The following is a 16,260-nucleotide window of genomic DNA, read 5'->3' on the forward strand; positions in this document are numbered from 1 at the left end:
TTTAACCCCTCACTGGCCATTTTATTTAGCATTCTATCTTAAGAATGCTATTACTTTCCGTTATAAACCTGTTATAACGAAAAATAATAACGTGAAGTGCGGGTCCCCATTGACTTTAATGGGGTCCGGGTTCAGGTGTTCAGGTCCCAAACCTGAACTTTGACCTGAAGTTCGGCCGAACCCGGCAAACCCAAGCTTCACCGGGTTCACTCGTTCCTAGTCAGGAGAATGCCCAACCTGTGGGGCAAAGGGTCCAAAAACACACCGCAACGCGCACTTTGCCTTAGCTTCGTCAGAAGGCTAAATACACAATCTGGGCCAGATATAAAAAGAGGAATAGCGCCAATCTGCTGTCCGGTATACGTCACGTGTGTCGGGTGAATAGAACAACATCAATCGACTTCTCCACCTACCTTCTCCTCTCTCCTCCTCCTTCCTCTGCCTCCCTTCTCTTTCCTCATTTCTTCTGCCTCCCCTGTCCCTTCTTCTTTTGCTTTCTTCTCCTTCTTTCTCTGTCTCCCCTTCTGTGGCGAAACTAACCTCGCCACGGTGTTTTGGAGGGGGCTGTTTGAAGGCCTCTTGCCTCAGGATTATGGCCCATGCTAACTTTTGAACCCCTGACCCTATTCAAGTGAATTTTGGATAGGTTTGTCCCCAAGTTATACTGGTTAAATTGATGTAAGTTATATGTATGGACAATGTAACCTCACAAAGTTGTAACAACTTATAATAAGTGTAACTTGTCAGCTTGGGAGGAATATGCTGGGTGTGGTTCTATTGTCCCATTGTCCCATTGTGTGTGTAAATGGTGATGTCTGTCCTGTTGTCTCCACATGTGTATTGGCGATCTCCCTTTGTCCTGAGAGATAATTGGATTGCCCTCGGTTGTCTCTGGGACAGAGAGGAGGAAACCATGATGCATTGTGGGGATATGTTGTATCTGTCCTGTGTCGCAGTCTCCCTTCTGGTCCCCTGGGGGCGGGAACGATTGGTTGCTGTATTTACATTGTGTGTGTTGTGAATTACTGATTGGTTGGATTTCAAAACCCTGTGGGCAGTACTATGTTTGTTTTTTATGAATAAAAGAGGCTGTATCTGAAGTACAGTCAGAGCACTGCTTGACCCTCAACACGGAGCCTTGTCTCGTTATTGGGGGGATTCCCTGTATGCTGTTAGAGACTGATTGCCAGGAGTGTAAGCTGACTGTACGCTTTTCCTGTTCGTCTGCTGGCAGCTATTCGCGAGGTTCCAGTTTGGAGTGCTATTTTGTATCCAGTTTGGTGTTCTGCAGTAGCTGTGCCTGTCTCTCAGAAAGAGGCATATCGCCTAAACGGATTTTAACCCCTTGTCTGCTGAAACGGTCCGTTACAATTGGTGGCAGGCAGCAGGATCGTTCCTACAGCCAGAAGGACAGCTACAGGAGACACCATTTCTGTGGATTCTACAATTTAAGGGCAACACATGTCCCAGTACAGCAACCCTAAAAGCAACAGGATGGAACCAGCAGTGTTATACGAGGAGGAGGACCTGGATGGCCGGGATGCATTATGGGAGTCCTTTGCAGAGCCTGACTTCGGGAGCCCTGCACAGTCCAGACTTCAGGACATTTTCTATGAGAGGGAGGCTAGGCAGAATTGGGATGACCCCCATGAGGTAGAGAAAGACCTGGCTCACCTAGCAACCCTGGAGTGGGAACTGGAGCAGGACTACCGAGATCTCTTCCACTCCATTGGGAAGGCTCAGCAGGACAGCAAGAAGTCAGACCCAGGTCCAGAGCCCTTCAGATGGGAGGATATTGTGGATGTTTACTGGGAAGAACCCCAGGTGGCCGGTGGAGATGGGACCGAGGTCTCTCCACCGGTCCTGCAGGGAATTGGGAGCCTAGTCTCCATTCCCCAGCGGCAGGCTGAGTTACAGGGGGCAGAGGTAGTTGTTCCTGCCCCCCAGCAGCAGCATGATTTTTTGGGAATTGGGAGCCCAGTCTCCATTCCCCAGCGGCCGTGTGATGTACAGGGAATTGGGAGCCCAGTCTCCATTCCCCAGCGGCAGGTGGAGTTACAGGGGGCAGAGACAGTTGGTCCTGTCCCCCAGCGGCAGAGTGTCCTACAGGGAATAGAGAGCCCAGTCTCCTTTCCCCAGCAGCAGGACACTGTATTGGGAGCGGAGGCGGTCGGTCGCCCTCCCCAGCGGCTGGAAGTATGTATGGGAGAGGAGCTCGTTACCCCCTCTTCCCAGCGGCAGCTTAACGCACCAGGGGGAGACAGTAAGCCCCACAACAGTGCAGATGGGACCGTGGTCTCTGCACTTACAGCACAGGGGGTAGGGACAGTCGGTCCTGTCCCCCAGCAACAGGGCTGTTTAGCCAAAGGGGAGACAGTCGGTTTCCCCCTCCAACAACCAGACTCCAACCAGGCTTCTTCCATGGTAACGCTGGCACCAGGGCAGAGTACTGCTGATCCCTGCCCACAAAGCAACCTCCACTCCAAGCCAGGGAGCAACTCAGAGACCGGGAGTACCAGCTACCAATATAACCTTGGTGGACTCACTGGACAGAGACAGCCTACTAAATTCAGCAGGTCCAGTATTGGGTTGTGGGTGGGCTGCCAGACTAACTCAGGTACCGACCGGCGTGAGGTCAGGTATCTGGTTAGTCTAACCCTGAACCTATTCCAGGGAATTTTGGATAGGTTTGTCCCCAAGTTATACTGGTTAAATTGATGTAAGTTATATGTATGGACAATGTAACCTCACAAAGTTGTAACAATTTATAATAAGTGTAACTTGTCAGCTTGGGAGGAATATGCTGGGTGTGGTTCTATTGTCCCATTGTCCCCTTCCTCCTCTCTCTCCTTCCTCCTCTCTCTCCTTTCCTTACTCAGCCTTTCTTTTCGTCTTTCCTCTTCTTTCTCTTCCTCTTTCCTTCTCCCTCTTTCCTCCTCCATCCTCTGTTCTCTCTTCCTCCTTCCTTTGTACTCTCCTCCTACTTCCTATGCCTCCCTTCTCGTTCCTCCTTTCTTCTGCCACCTCTCTCCTTCTTTCTCTGTCTCCCCTGTCTCTTCTTCATCCTCTGCCTCCCATTTCTCTCCTCCTTCCTCCTCTCTTCCTTCTGCCTCCCTTTTCTTTTCTCCTCTCTTTTCCTTCTTCTTCGGCCTCCCCTCTCTCTCCCGCTCCTTCCTCCTCTCTCTCCTTTTGTTCCTCTGCCTTTCCTCTCTCTTCTCCTCCTTCCTCTGCTTTCTCCTCCTCTTTCCTCCTCTCTCTCCTTCTCCTTCCTGTGTTCTCTCCTCTTCTGCCTCCCTTCTCTTTCTTCCTCTTTCTTCTGCCTCCTCTCTCCTTCTTCCTCTGCCTCCTGTCTCTTCTTCTTCCTCTGCCTCCCCTCTCTCTCCTGCTCCTTCCCCTGTTCTCTCCTCCTCCTTCCTGTGTTCTCTCCTGTTCTCCCTCGGCCTCCCTTCTCTTTCCTCCTCTTTCTTTTTACTCTGCCTCCCCTCTCTCTCCTGCTCCTTCCTCCTCTCTCTTCTCCTCCTTCCTCTGCTTTCTCCACCTCCTTCCTCCTCTCTCTCCTCCTCCTTCCTGTGTTCTCTCCTCTTCTTCCTCGGCCTCCCTTCTCTTTCCTCCTCTTTCTTTTTACTCTGCCTCCCCTCTCTCTCCTGCTCCTTCCTCCTCTCTCTTCTCCCCCTTCCTCTGCTTTCTCCACCTCCTTCCTCCTCTCTCTCCTCCTCCTTCCTGTGTTCTCTCCTCTTCTCCCTCCCTTCTCTTTCCTCCTCTTTCTTCTGCTGCCTGTCTCTTCTTCTTCCTCTGCCTCCACTTTCTTTCCTCTTCTTCCTGCTTCTTCCTTCCTCCCTCCATTGCCTCTTCTCTTACTTCCTCCATCTTCCTTCTCTCCTCCTTGTAATGATGGGACCTCATTCTGTTCTCTTCCAGTAATCTTGGAGTCCTTGGTCCGGTCAGTGGGATGAAGTCAGGTTCGTCACGTTGGCAGTGGTTGCTGCCACCCTTCCCTCTGTCTTCCATCTCTGTAGTCTGCATTGGGGATTCCGCTTGTCTATATGTCACCCCCATAACACATGATAATATCGCCCCCTGTGGGCCTCCTGTAGCCTCTGTATGACTGCTCTGGTTCTGTGCTTGTAGCGGTGTCGATGCCGGGTCCGATGGCTCGGGATGTGGACAGCTTGGCCCTGTTTATGAAAGCCGTTCTGTGTGATGACCTGTTCCAGCTTGACCCCACTGTGCCGCCAGTCCCCTTCAATGATGAGGTACGGCATACCGTCCTACACATGTCTATGTACTGTGACCAGTCAGTCACAATGGCTGCCTCCAGGGTCTGCACTGGTTACTGTACTTTTCCGGTGTCACTTTCTGTTGTCAGCCTCTAACTTTGCTCTGTTGTCACAGATTTATAACAGCAGAAAGCGCCTGACCATTGGCTTCTATGACACTGATGGATATTTCCTCCCGCATCCGAGCATGAGACGAGCCGTGCAGGAGACCAAAACCCTGCTGGAGGAGGCCGGACACAAGGTGCTGATGATGTATTGGGCCGTCTGTGATGTGGGGACAATCCCAGATTATAGCAGTTCTGCTACATGAGGCTTCTCTGGAGGCCTTTATATTACCCATATCACCATCATCATCCTCACTATCATCAACACCCCATCATTATTACCATCATTCGCATCTCCATCATAATCATTCTCATCATTACCATCAAGATCATCATTACAATTATCTTTACCATCATCATCACCATCCTCATCATTACCATCATCATCACCATTTCAGGGTAGATCTAAGCTAGGTTTAAATGGTGGGGGTCCCTATGTTGGGCCAAGCAGCTGCCTTATAAAGATGACATTGCTGGAGGATGTAGAAGGTTTGGTGCTGGTCCTGGCCTGCAGAAGGTGGACGGTCACTCCACATACACGCCCTGCGGCTCGTTGTATCCTGACCACAACGGGAACCCATCCCAATCACTCTCCATCCTTGGTATTGACTTCAATCACTGTCGTTTCTTCCTGTTGAGCAGGGACTGGGATGACATTAAGGAGCGCACTGATCTGAAGAATCATCAAGGAGTGGAGCGAATGGTGCCAAGTGTATTATGGATGTCACGAACAGCAGGTGTGAACCCTCTGTGCCACGTGTCCTACCTCCTCTAAGGGCGATGTCTAAGAGAACCCCTCATTCTTCACAGTACCCCTGATGGTGGGGATAGACTTTCCTGAGAGGAACACTAGGTCGCTACCTCTTGAGGAGGATAGGCACATGAGGCAGCTGGTCCAGGCGGATTAGGATTTGAGAAAGGTACCAGAGGTGCAGGGCCGAAGAATGAGGCAGAGGCATAGTCAGACAGGCAAAAGGTCAGGGCAGGTGGCACAGGTACAGGTCAGGCAATCCGGATCAGCAAAAGGAGAGTCAAGCCAAGCAGGCAGTGTTCAAACAGGTAGCAGAGTCCGGAAACACATATACGAGTCAGGAACATAAGCGGATATCAGGAACCTTAGCAGGACACAAGGACCTTGACACTAAGGCATCTGGGAAGGGGGCTGAGCCACTTATATATGTGCAGGAGGGCTAGGATTGGTCAGCGAGGTCACATGACCTAACCCATAAAGCACAGGAAGTGACGTGCGGTGGCCCTTAAGGAAGTGCTGCCGGGAAGAAGCAGCAAGCATGCTGTGGCCAAGGCTGAGAGGATCTGTGGAGCAGATCCCAGAACAACAGTACCTACACAGACAGAGCCCAGGACTGCAGAGGTGAATGGGAAGCACCGGCCGCAGATCACCGCTGTACACAGCACCTGGGACCATGGCGGTAAGCAGGGGAACAGCGGCGTACAGCAGGCACTGTTACAGTACACCCCCCCTTACGTCCCCTCTTCTTGAGTCCACGACGAGACAGAAACCTTTTTATCACGTTTGGAGCACGAATGTTCACTTCTGGTTCCCAAGACCCCTCCTTAGGACCAAAGCCCTTCCAGTCCACCAGATAGTAGATCTTCTTGCCGCCCTTCTTAAATTTCCAGGAAGCCTTTGATCTCAAATGTCTCCTCAGAATCTTCAGACACCGGAGTTGGGGTAGAAGGAGCCGTCAAGAAGCGATTAAGGACTACTGGTTTTAGCAAGGACACATGGAAGGCATTAGGAATACGCAGAGAGAGAGGCAGATGTAACTGGTATGTCACTTCATTGATTCTCCTCAATACTTTAAAGGGTCCAATGAACCTAGAAGCAAACCTAAAATTGGGAACCCTTAAGCAGATGTTTTTGGAGGAGAGCCATACTTTATCTCCAGACAAGAACTGAGGAGGTTGTCTTCTTCTCTTGTCTGCATTCGTTTTCATGCAAGTCACCACTTTGTTGATGCAGTCCTTAGTGTCAAGAGGATTCCGCAGCTGGTACCCCAGAAGATGTAGGAACAGGGAGAGGGGTACGAGGGTGTTATCCATAAACGACAAAGAATGGAGAGGATCCAGTAGACTCACTAGAGTGGTTGTTATAGGAAGAATTCAGCCCAAGGTAGTAATTGTACCCAGTTGTCGTGTTGGGCTGAAACAGAATGCCTGGAGATAGTGCTCTAATATTTGATTGACCCGCTCTACTTGCCCATTGGTCTGGTGATGAATAACTGGAAGAGAAGTCCAGCTCAATATTGAGCAGCCGGCAAAGAGCTCTCCAGAGCTTAGAGGAAAACTGGACTCCGTGATCGGAAACAATATGCCAAGGTAGACCATGCAAGCGGAATATGTGTCTCACGAACAGTTTAGCAAGTTCAGCAGCCGAGGGCAGTCCAGCCAAAGGAACAAGGTGCGCCATCTTGGAGAAGTGGTCCACGGCCACCCAAATAGCTGTACATCCAGGAGAAGGGGGCAGATCTGTAACAAAGTCCATGGCAATGCGTTACCATAGGGCATCAGGAACAGGAAGGGGTAACAACAGCCAAGGTGGTTTGGAAACCGGCTGGACATCTTCTAAGAGTATGCCTCATGGTTCAGCTTACATGGACCTAATAAAGCAAAAAGAAGGTGTGAGAAAAGATGGCAGCACAGAAGAACCTACTGATGGTGAGTCTTGAAAGAAACTGGTCATTAAAGCCGATGTGATCGCCACCTAAAACCTGGAAACCTCTTCTCCTGGCCTGACAATTCCACAAGAGCTCGGTAACATCACAGTAATCAAACAGCTTGGAACCAAAGATGAAAGCAGCTGACGGACCTGAATCCACCATGTGCAATAAACAGGATTTAAGGACCCCCACCGGTTCCTGGCCATCCCTTAACAGCACCATGTGCAATAAACAGGCTTTAAGGACCCCCACTGGTTCCTGGCCATCCCGTAATCTGTGAAGCTTGTCCAATAAAGAATTCACTGAAGATGCTGTCGTCGCCTCCATTTGCATACTGTTCGTTGGACTGCGGAGGATCTGCGGTCGTGGCTCGGCTGTTGCACTCCAGTGTGGTCACAAGGCCGGTGAGTGCAGCTCCACCATTGTTATTTACACAGCAATAGAGACCCAGTCACGATGGAACGAGAAGTTCCACCGCACTGTTGGGTCTTCTTCCTTCTTATAGAATGTGTCGGCAGATAAGACCCATGTGGCCCATCTAGTCGGCCCAATATACTGAATACTATGGATAGCCCCGGCCCTATCTTATATGAAGGATGGCCTTATGCCTATCCTATGCATGCTTAAACTCCTCCACTGTATTTGCAGCTACCACTTCTGCAGGAAGGCTATTCCCTGCATCCACTACTCTCTCAGTAAAGTAATACTTCCTGATATTACTGTTAACCCTTTGCCCCTCTAATGTAACACTATGTCCTCTTGTAGCAGTTTTCCTTCTTGTAAATCTTCTCTCCTCTTTTCCCTTGTTGATTCCCTTTATGTATTTAGCGAAGTCACCCATTTTCGATTCGACATGTCTCATTTTACCATCTAATTCCTTCACAGTGGATTGGGGATAAAATCTGCATCAGATTGGCGAACATGGAGGTGCTAAACGCTGTCAGCATTTCCTTTAGTAAGTTACCTGACGCTGGCTGCTCCGAGGTTGGGAATTCTGCAGGGATTCCACCAGTATGCTGCAGTCTGGTGTGTCAGGGGAGTCTCGGCGGCAAGGCCTCTGTTTTGCTGGGCTGCCTTCAGAATTAGTGAGAAGGAAGGCGTCTGGGGCTGAGAAGCAGGTAGGCCCAAGTTCTTGTCTGCCAGTGGATCATACCTTGTCTTCGGCAAAGACACCATGTAAAGGTGCAGAGAGGTCATAGAGGCTTGTAGAATAATGCCCAGTGAGGCAAGCTGAGGGCCGGGGCACCTCTGCTGTTGGAAGGAGAGGAGCGCGCACTGGTCTTGGCGCCATCTTTGTTGTGTTCCTGCTGGAAGAAGAAGTCCATCTTTCCTTGTGCTTTGTGGCTTCTTTTCCCTCTCGGAATCATGGGCGTAGGTGTATGAGGTTCTGGAGTGAGATTAGGGTGAGAGGGTTGGCTTTAGCAGGTTTTGCTAGTTATTGTCGCTCAACAGCTATGCTGCCATCTTCCTCGGCTGCCTATCCATGCCCCCCTGATTTTAGCTTCTTGAGGCTCCATCATAAGCCTGTCATGTGGTAGAACCAGCTCTGTTGTAAGCCGTGGACCGGGTTGGGCTCCCTAGGATACAGTGAAGTCACGAACAAGGAAAGCAACTCCACCACCAGCTTTCACCAAAACAGAATTTGATTTAAATGTGGCAATAAACACAACCACAAATGCTGGGAACATACAATCAATTTACATACACCCAACCTGAAGGCTGAGACCCTTGTGCTGCACAGCATGGCGCCCTCCGTTGGATGCGGGAGGAAAATGCACAACTAAACTGCCACACCTTACCTGTTATCACCCTAAAAAAACAATACAATAACTGTATGGGTGTGTGGTGCGGGCTAGCCTGCGGGGCAGCACAGCAGCTTACAATCTTACAAAGCTCTACAGTATTCCCCCTCCCATAACTGGTCCTGTAGCACGTATTGCTTCTGAGCAAAACACCAGCCTGGTTTGAGTTTGTGGGAATTTTATTAGATCTCCAGTGTGAAATGTCACTTTAAGTTATGGAGTCCATGAATTGAACAGAAGTAACACTTGTGGCCTGACACAAACAGAAACCCTAACTAACTACAGGCTTGGTCTCAGTCTCTAGGCACCAACATTGTGATGAGGTGCGTGCACGATCTTAGCGACCCGGGTCTGCTCTGCATCCGCTGGTGACTCTGAACAGAACAAATATCTCTCCAACAAGCATGCGGTACCGCAGTGTATGTTGCTTTGTTCCTCTGCTCTCATCAGCGTTCCTGCCAGCAATCCTCCTTCCTCTGGACAGGATCAAGGCCTTGAACACGATCAGCTTCACTGGGCTGTAGTTCTGGTCACTGAGGGATGCTCTCACACCTGGATGCCATCGGATTCTCTCTGCTAACACAGTTCTTCAGTCTCAGCTTCCTCTAAGATGGATGCTTCCTTTCCTTCTCCAGGCTCTGAAACTCCACCTCTCATGAATATGAAAATATATGCAGTCTGTTAACTGTGTTTTGGAAACGGCGGCATCTTGTGGCCAAACAGCAGAATGTCAGTGCAGAACATTTAATTTAATCCACACAAACAGTGTTCAGACAATGAGAACTGTTTCCCCATCTCACACTGTCATCCCAGAAGTCCTGCTTTTCCTTTGAGCTCCACATCTGGCCCATCTGTTCCATGGAGTGTTCGGCCCCCCCAGTCTGTAGACATGGAGACAGGAGCGTACTCGGGATGTGCTCTCTCTGAGGGTCCTTGGTGACCCATTCCTCAAAGCTACTAAAGGCCAAGATCAGATAAGGATCGGCAGTGACCTCCTTCTAAGAAGCAGCGCAGTAAGCTACATGTGACGAAACCAACCTCGCCACTGGGTTTTGGAGAGGGCTGTTTAAAAGCCTCTTGCCTCAGGATTATGGCCCATAGTAACTGTAAAGGAGAAGACAGACCGGCCGTACAGCTTAAATCTGTCTGTGGAATTGTATTTTATGTTTATTATGCGTTCGGTTAAATTGTATGTTATGTGAGGCACCCAGATAGCTAATATCATTGTATTCGTGTATTCTGAGTGCCATTCACCTAATGATATGCACTCAGACTTGAGCTATCTGGGGATATGTTACATGTCTGTGTTTGCTGTGGGGGTGTGCCATTGTGTGTTTAAATGGTGATGTCTGTCCTGTTGTCTCCACATGTGTATTGGTGATCTCCCTTTGTCCTGAGAGATAATTGGATTGCCTTCGGTTGTCTCTGGGACAGAGAGGAGGAAACCATGATGCATTGTGGGGATGTGTTGTATCTGTCCTGTGTCGCAGTCTCCCTTCTGGTCCTCTGGGGGTGTGAACAATTGGTTGCTGTATTTACATTGTATGTGTTGTAAATTACTGATTGGTTGTATTTCAAAACCCTGTGGGCGGACCTGTATTTGCAACAACTGTAATAAAAACCAGGCTGGGTGTGCCAGCACGTCAGACCACTGCTGACCCTCAACATGGAGCCTTGTCTCGTTATTGGGGGGATTCCCTGTATGCTGTTAGAGACTGATTGCCAGGAGTGTAAGCTGACTGTACGCTTTTCCTGTTCGTCTGCTGACAGCTATTTGCGAGGTTCCAGTTTGAAGTGCTATTTTGTATCCAGTTCGGGAGGTTGGTGTTCTGCATAAGCTGTGCCTGTCTCTCAGAAAGGGGCATATCGCCTAAACGGATTTTAACCCCTTGTCTGCTGAAACGGTCCGTTACACTACACATGAGAAGAAGCCGGAAGCCAAGGCCACATCAGCATTCGTCATAACAGTCCCCTCCCTCAAGCCTCTCATACTGTACTTTTACTTGTACTTTTTTTGGGGGGGGGGGGGGGGGTGAACTGACCCTTAAAGGGATTCTCTCAATCTGGAATAGGAGAGAGAGGAAAGGGGAGTGCAGCCCTGCCGGAGACCTGCGCGGCGGGAAAGAAGGAGCTTCCCAATTTCTTCTATTATGATGGTGATAATGATGAGGATGATGATGGTTGTGATGAGGATGATGGTGGTGATGAGGATGATGATCAATCCACTTAACCATTCTGTTTCTGTCGCTCTTACCGCAGTTGGTCCCGTTTCCCCCCATAAGGATTGAATACGCCCTGAACGACCTGTGTGTACGAGGATTTTTTGCTGATGGAGGGACAACTCTTGCGGAAAAATTGTAAGTGGCGACATCCAGGAAAAGGGCGTGACATCGAGAGAGGAGTGACATCTAGTAAGAGGGCGTGACATCGAGAGAGGAGTGACATCCAGGAAGAGGGCGTGACATCGAGAGAGGAGTGACATCTAGTAAGAGGGCGTGACATCGAGAGAGGAGTGACATCTAGTAAGAGGAGTGACATCGAGAGAGGAGTGACATCCAGGAAGAGGGCGTGACATCAGGAGAGGGGTGACATCCAGAAAGAGGGCGTGACATCGAGAGAGGAGTGACATCCAGGAAGAGGGCGTGACATCAGGAGAGGGGTGACATCCAGGAAGAGGGCGTGACATTGAGAGAGGGGTGACATCCAGGAAGAAGGCGTGACATCAGGAGAGGGGTGACATCCAGGAAGAGGGCGTGACATTGAGAGAGGAGTGACATCTAGTAAGAGGGCGTGACATCGAGAGAGGAGTGACATCTAGTAAGAGGGCGTGACATTGAGAGAGGAGTGACATCTAGTAAGAGGGCGTGACATCGAGAGAGGAGTGACATCCAGGAAGCGGGCGTGACATCGAGAGAGGAGTGACATCTAGTAAGAGGGCGTGACATCGAGAGAGGAGTGACATCCAGGAAGAGGGCGTGACATCAGGAGAGGGGTGACATCCAGTAAGAGGGCGTGACATCGAGAGAGGAGTGACATCCAGGAAGAGGGCGTGACATCAGGAGAGGGGTGACATCCAGGAAGAGGGCGTGACATTGAGAGAGGGGTGACATCCAGGAAGAGGGCGTGACATTGAGAGAGGAGTGACATCCAGGAAGAGGGCGTGACATCAGGAGAGGGGTGACATCCAGAAAGAGGGCGTGACATCGAGAGAGGAGTGACATCCAGGAAGAGGGCGTGACATCAGGAGAGGGGTGACATCCAGGAAGAGGGCGTGACATCAGGAGAGGGGTGACATCCAGGAAGAGGACGTGACATTGAGAGAGGAGTGACATCTAGTAAGAGGGCGTGACATCGAGAGAGGAGTGACATCTAGTAAGAGGGCGTGACATCGAGAGAGGAGTGACATCTAGTAAGAGGGCGTGACATCGAGAGAGGAGTGACATCCAGGAAGAGGGCGTGACATCGAGAGAGGAGTGACATCTAGTAAGAGGGCGTGACATCGAGAGAGGAGTGACATCTAGTAAGAGGGCGTGACATCGAGAGAGGAGTGACATCCAGGAAGAAGGCGTGACATCGAGAGAGGAGTGACATCTAGTAAGAGCGCGTGACATTGAGAGAGGAGTGACATCTAGTAAGAGGGCGTGACATCGAGAGAGGAGTGACATCCAGGAAGAGGGCGTGACATCGAGAGAGGAGTGACATCTAGTAAGAGGGCGTGACATCGAGAGAGGAGTGACATCCAGGAAAAGGGCGTGACATCGAGAGAGGAGTGACATCCAGGAAGAGGGCGTGACATCGAAAGAGGAGTGACATCTAGGAAGAAGGCATGACATCGAGAGAGGAGTGACATCTAGTAAGAGGACGTGACATCAGGAGAGGGGGGACATCCAGGAAGAGGGAGTGACATCAAGAGAGGGGGGACATCCAGGAAGAGGGCGTGAAATCGAGAGAGGAGTGACATCTAGTAAGAGGGCGTGACATCGAGAGAGGAGTGACATCCAGGAAGAGGACGTGACATCGAGAGAGGAGTGACATCCAGTAAGAGGGCGTGACATCAGGAGAGTGGTGACATCAGGAGAGGGGTGACATCCAGGAAGAGGACGTGACATCGAGAGAAGAGTGACATCCAGGAAAAGGGCGTGACATCGAGAGAGGAGTGACATCCAGGAGGAGGGCGTGACATCGAAAGAGGAGTGACATCTAGGAAGAAGGCATGACATCGAGAGAGGAGTGACATCTAGTAAGAGGATGTGACATCAGGAGAGGGGGGACATCCAGGAAGAGGGCGTGACATCAGGAGAGGGGGGACATCCAGGAAGAGGGCGTGACATCGAGAGAGGAGTGACATCTAGTAAGAGGGCGTGACATCGAGAGAGGAGGGACATCCAGGAAGAGGACGTGACATCGAGAGAGGAGTGACATCCAGTAAGAGGGCGTGACATCAGGAGAGTGGTGACATCAGGAGAGGGGTGACATCCAGGAAGAGGACGTGACATCGAGAGAGGAGTGACATCTAGTAAGAGGGCGTGACATCGAGAGAGGGGTGACATCCAGTAAGAGGGCGTGACATCGAGAGAGGAGTGACATCCAGGAAGAGGGCGTGACATCGAGAGAGGAGTGACATCTAGTAAGAGGGGTGACATCGAGAGAGGAGTGACATCCAGGAAGAGGGCGTGACATCAGGAGAGGGGTGACATCCAGGAAGAGGGCGTGACATTGGGAGAGGGGTGACATCCAGGAAAAAGGCGTGACATCAGGAGAGGAGTGACATCCAGGAAGAGGGCGTGATATCGAGAGAGGAGTGACATCTAGGAAGAAGGCGTGACATTGAGAGAGGAGTGACATCCAGGAAGAGGGCGTGACATCGAGAGAGGAGTGACATCTAGTAAGAGGGCGTGACATCAGGAGAGGGGGGACATCCAGGAAGAGGGCGTGACATCAAGAGAGGGGGGACATCCAGGAAGAGGGCGTGACATCAGGAGAGGGGTGACATCCAGGAAGAGGGCGTGACATCGAGAGAGGAGTGACATCTAGTAAGAGGGCGTGACATCGAGAGAGGAGTGACATCCAGGAAGAGGACGTGACATCGGGAGAGGAGTGACATCCAGTAAGAGGGCGTGACATCGAGAGAGGAGTGACATCAGGAGAGGGGTGACATCCAGGAAGAGGGCGTGACATCGAGAGAGGAGTGACATCCAGGAAGAGGACGTGACATCGAGAGAGGAGTGACATCCAGGAAGAGGACGTGACATCGAGAGAGGAGTGACATCCAGTAAGAGGGCGTGACATCAAGAGAGGAGTGACATTAGGAGAGTGGTGACATCAGGAGAGGGGTGACATCCAGGAAGAGGGCGTGACATCGAGAGAGGAGTGACATCCAGGAAGAGGACGTGACATCGAGAGAGGAGTGACATCCAGTAAGAGGGCGTGACATCGAGAGAGGAGTGACATTAGGAGAGGGTGTGACATCGAGAGAGGAGTGACATCCAGGAAGAGGACGTGACATCGAGAGAGGAGTGACATCCAGGAAGAGGACGTGACATCGAGAGAGGGGCGACATCCAGGAAGAGGACGTGACATCGAGAGAGGAGTGACATTAGGAGAGGGTGTGACATCGAGAGAGGAGTGACATCCAGGAAGAGGACGTGACATCGAGAGAGGAGTGACATCAGGAGAGGGCGTGACATCGAGAGAGGGGCGACATCCAGGAAGAGGACGTGACATCGAGAGAGGAGTGACATCTAGTAAGAGGGCGTGACATCGAGAGAGGAGTGACATCTAGTAAGAGGGCGTGACATCGAGAGAGGAGTGACATCCAGGAAGAGGGCGTGACTTCGAGAGAGGAGTGACATCAGGAGAGTGGTGACATCAGGAGAGGAGTGACATCCAGGAAGAGGGCGTGACATCGAGAGAGGAGTGACATCAGGAGAGGGGTGACATCCAGGAAGAGGGCGTGACATCAGGAGTGGGGAGACATCCAGGAAGAGGACGTGACATCGGGAGAGGAGTGACATCAGGAGAGTGGTGACATCAGGAGAGGGGGGACATCCAGGAAGAGGGCGTGACATCGAGAGAGGAGTGACATCCAGGAAGAGGGCGTGACTTCGAGAGAGGAGTGACATCAGGAGAGTGGTGACATCAGGAGTGGGGAGACATCCAGGAAGAGGACGTGATCAGTGAGATAATACAACAAAACAAATCCAGCGCCCGGGGGCTTCCCAGTGACGCCCGGCTAATATCTGATGGCCCCACTTTCGGCCCCTGTCGCGCAGACACGCGGGCGGTGCTCCCAACCCAGCGGGTTCTCCGTACCGCAACCGGATAAGCGAAAACAAAACCAGAAAAAATGGTCTTCTGGGCGCCGGACACTAAAACTGTCATTTATTTTGGATAAATCATTATGACAATAAAAATGGACGAGATCTCCGCGTCTCCGTTTTTATGGTTTCATTGTTTTTAATGATTTCTGTGAAATAAAACACCGTTTTAGTGTCCAGAGCCCGAGAAGAACAAATCTTCTGTCTGTGCGGGTTGTTTTCTGGGGAGGGGGCACTGTTATATGGGGTGTTATATGAGGGGTTGTTTTCTGGGGAGGGGGCACTGTTATATGGGATGTTATATGAGGGGGTGTTTTCTGGGGAGGGGGCACTGTTATATGGGGTGTTATATGAGGTGGTGTTTTCTGGGGAGGGGGCACTGTTATATGGGGTGTTATATGAGGGGGTGTTTTCTGGGAGGGGGCACTGTTATATGGGTTGTTATATGAGGGGGTGTTTTCTGGGGAGGGGGCACTGTTATATGGGGTGTTATATGAGGGGGTGTTTTCTGGGGAGGGGGCACTGTTATATGGGGTGTTATATGAAGGGGTGTTTTCTGGGGAGGGGGCACTGTTATATGGGATGTTATATGAGGGGGTGTTTTCTGAGGAGGGGGCACTGTTATATGGGGTGTTATGAGGGGGTGTTTTCTGGGGAGGGGCACTGTTATATGGGTTGTTATATAGGTGGTGTTTTCTGGGGAGGGGGCACTGTTATATGGGTTGTTATATGAGGTGGTGTTTTCTGGGGAGGGGGCACTGTTATATGGGATGTTATTGAGGGGGTGTTTTCTGGGGAGGGGGCACTGTTATATGGGTTGTTATATGAGGTGGTGTTTTCTGGGGAGGGGGCACTGTTATATGGGGTGTTATATGAGGGGTGTTTTCTGGGGAGGGGCACTGTTATATGGGGTGTTATATGAGGGGGGTTTTCTGGGGAGGGGGCACTGTTATATGGGTGTTATATGAGGGGGTGTTTTTCTGGGGAGGGGGCACTGTTATATGGGGTGTTATATAGGGTTGTTTTCTGGGGAGGGGCACTGTTATATGGGATGTTATTTGAGGGGTGTTTTTGGGGAG

General features: G+C 50.8%; 1 protein-coding gene across 2 annotated transcripts in view; it reads left to right on the forward strand.

The window, feature by feature from the left end:
- The window catches only part of FAAH (fatty acid amide hydrolase), a 126,863-nt gene that overhangs the window by 92,538 nt on the left and 18,065 nt on the right, over nucleotides 1-16,260 (forward strand). For both annotated transcript variants that reach the window (XM_044273561.1, XM_044273562.1), the window contains exons 6-9: nucleotides 3,919-3,959; nucleotides 4,129-4,253; nucleotides 4,393-4,518; nucleotides 11,124-11,221. In XM_044273561.1, the coding sequence (XP_044129496.1) occupies nucleotides 3,919-3,959; nucleotides 4,129-4,253; nucleotides 4,393-4,518; nucleotides 11,124-11,221 (390 nt within the window). The remainder of the gene's footprint in view (nucleotides 1-3,918; nucleotides 3,960-4,128; nucleotides 4,254-4,392; nucleotides 4,519-11,123; nucleotides 11,222-16,260) is intronic.

Source organism: Bufo gargarizans, unplaced genomic scaffold (genome assembly GCF_014858855.1).
Source record: "Bufo gargarizans isolate SCDJY-AF-19 unplaced genomic scaffold, ASM1485885v1 fragScaff_scaffold_746_pilon, whole genome shotgun sequence".
NCBI lineage: Eukaryota > Metazoa > Chordata > Amphibia > Anura > Bufonidae > Bufo > Bufo gargarizans.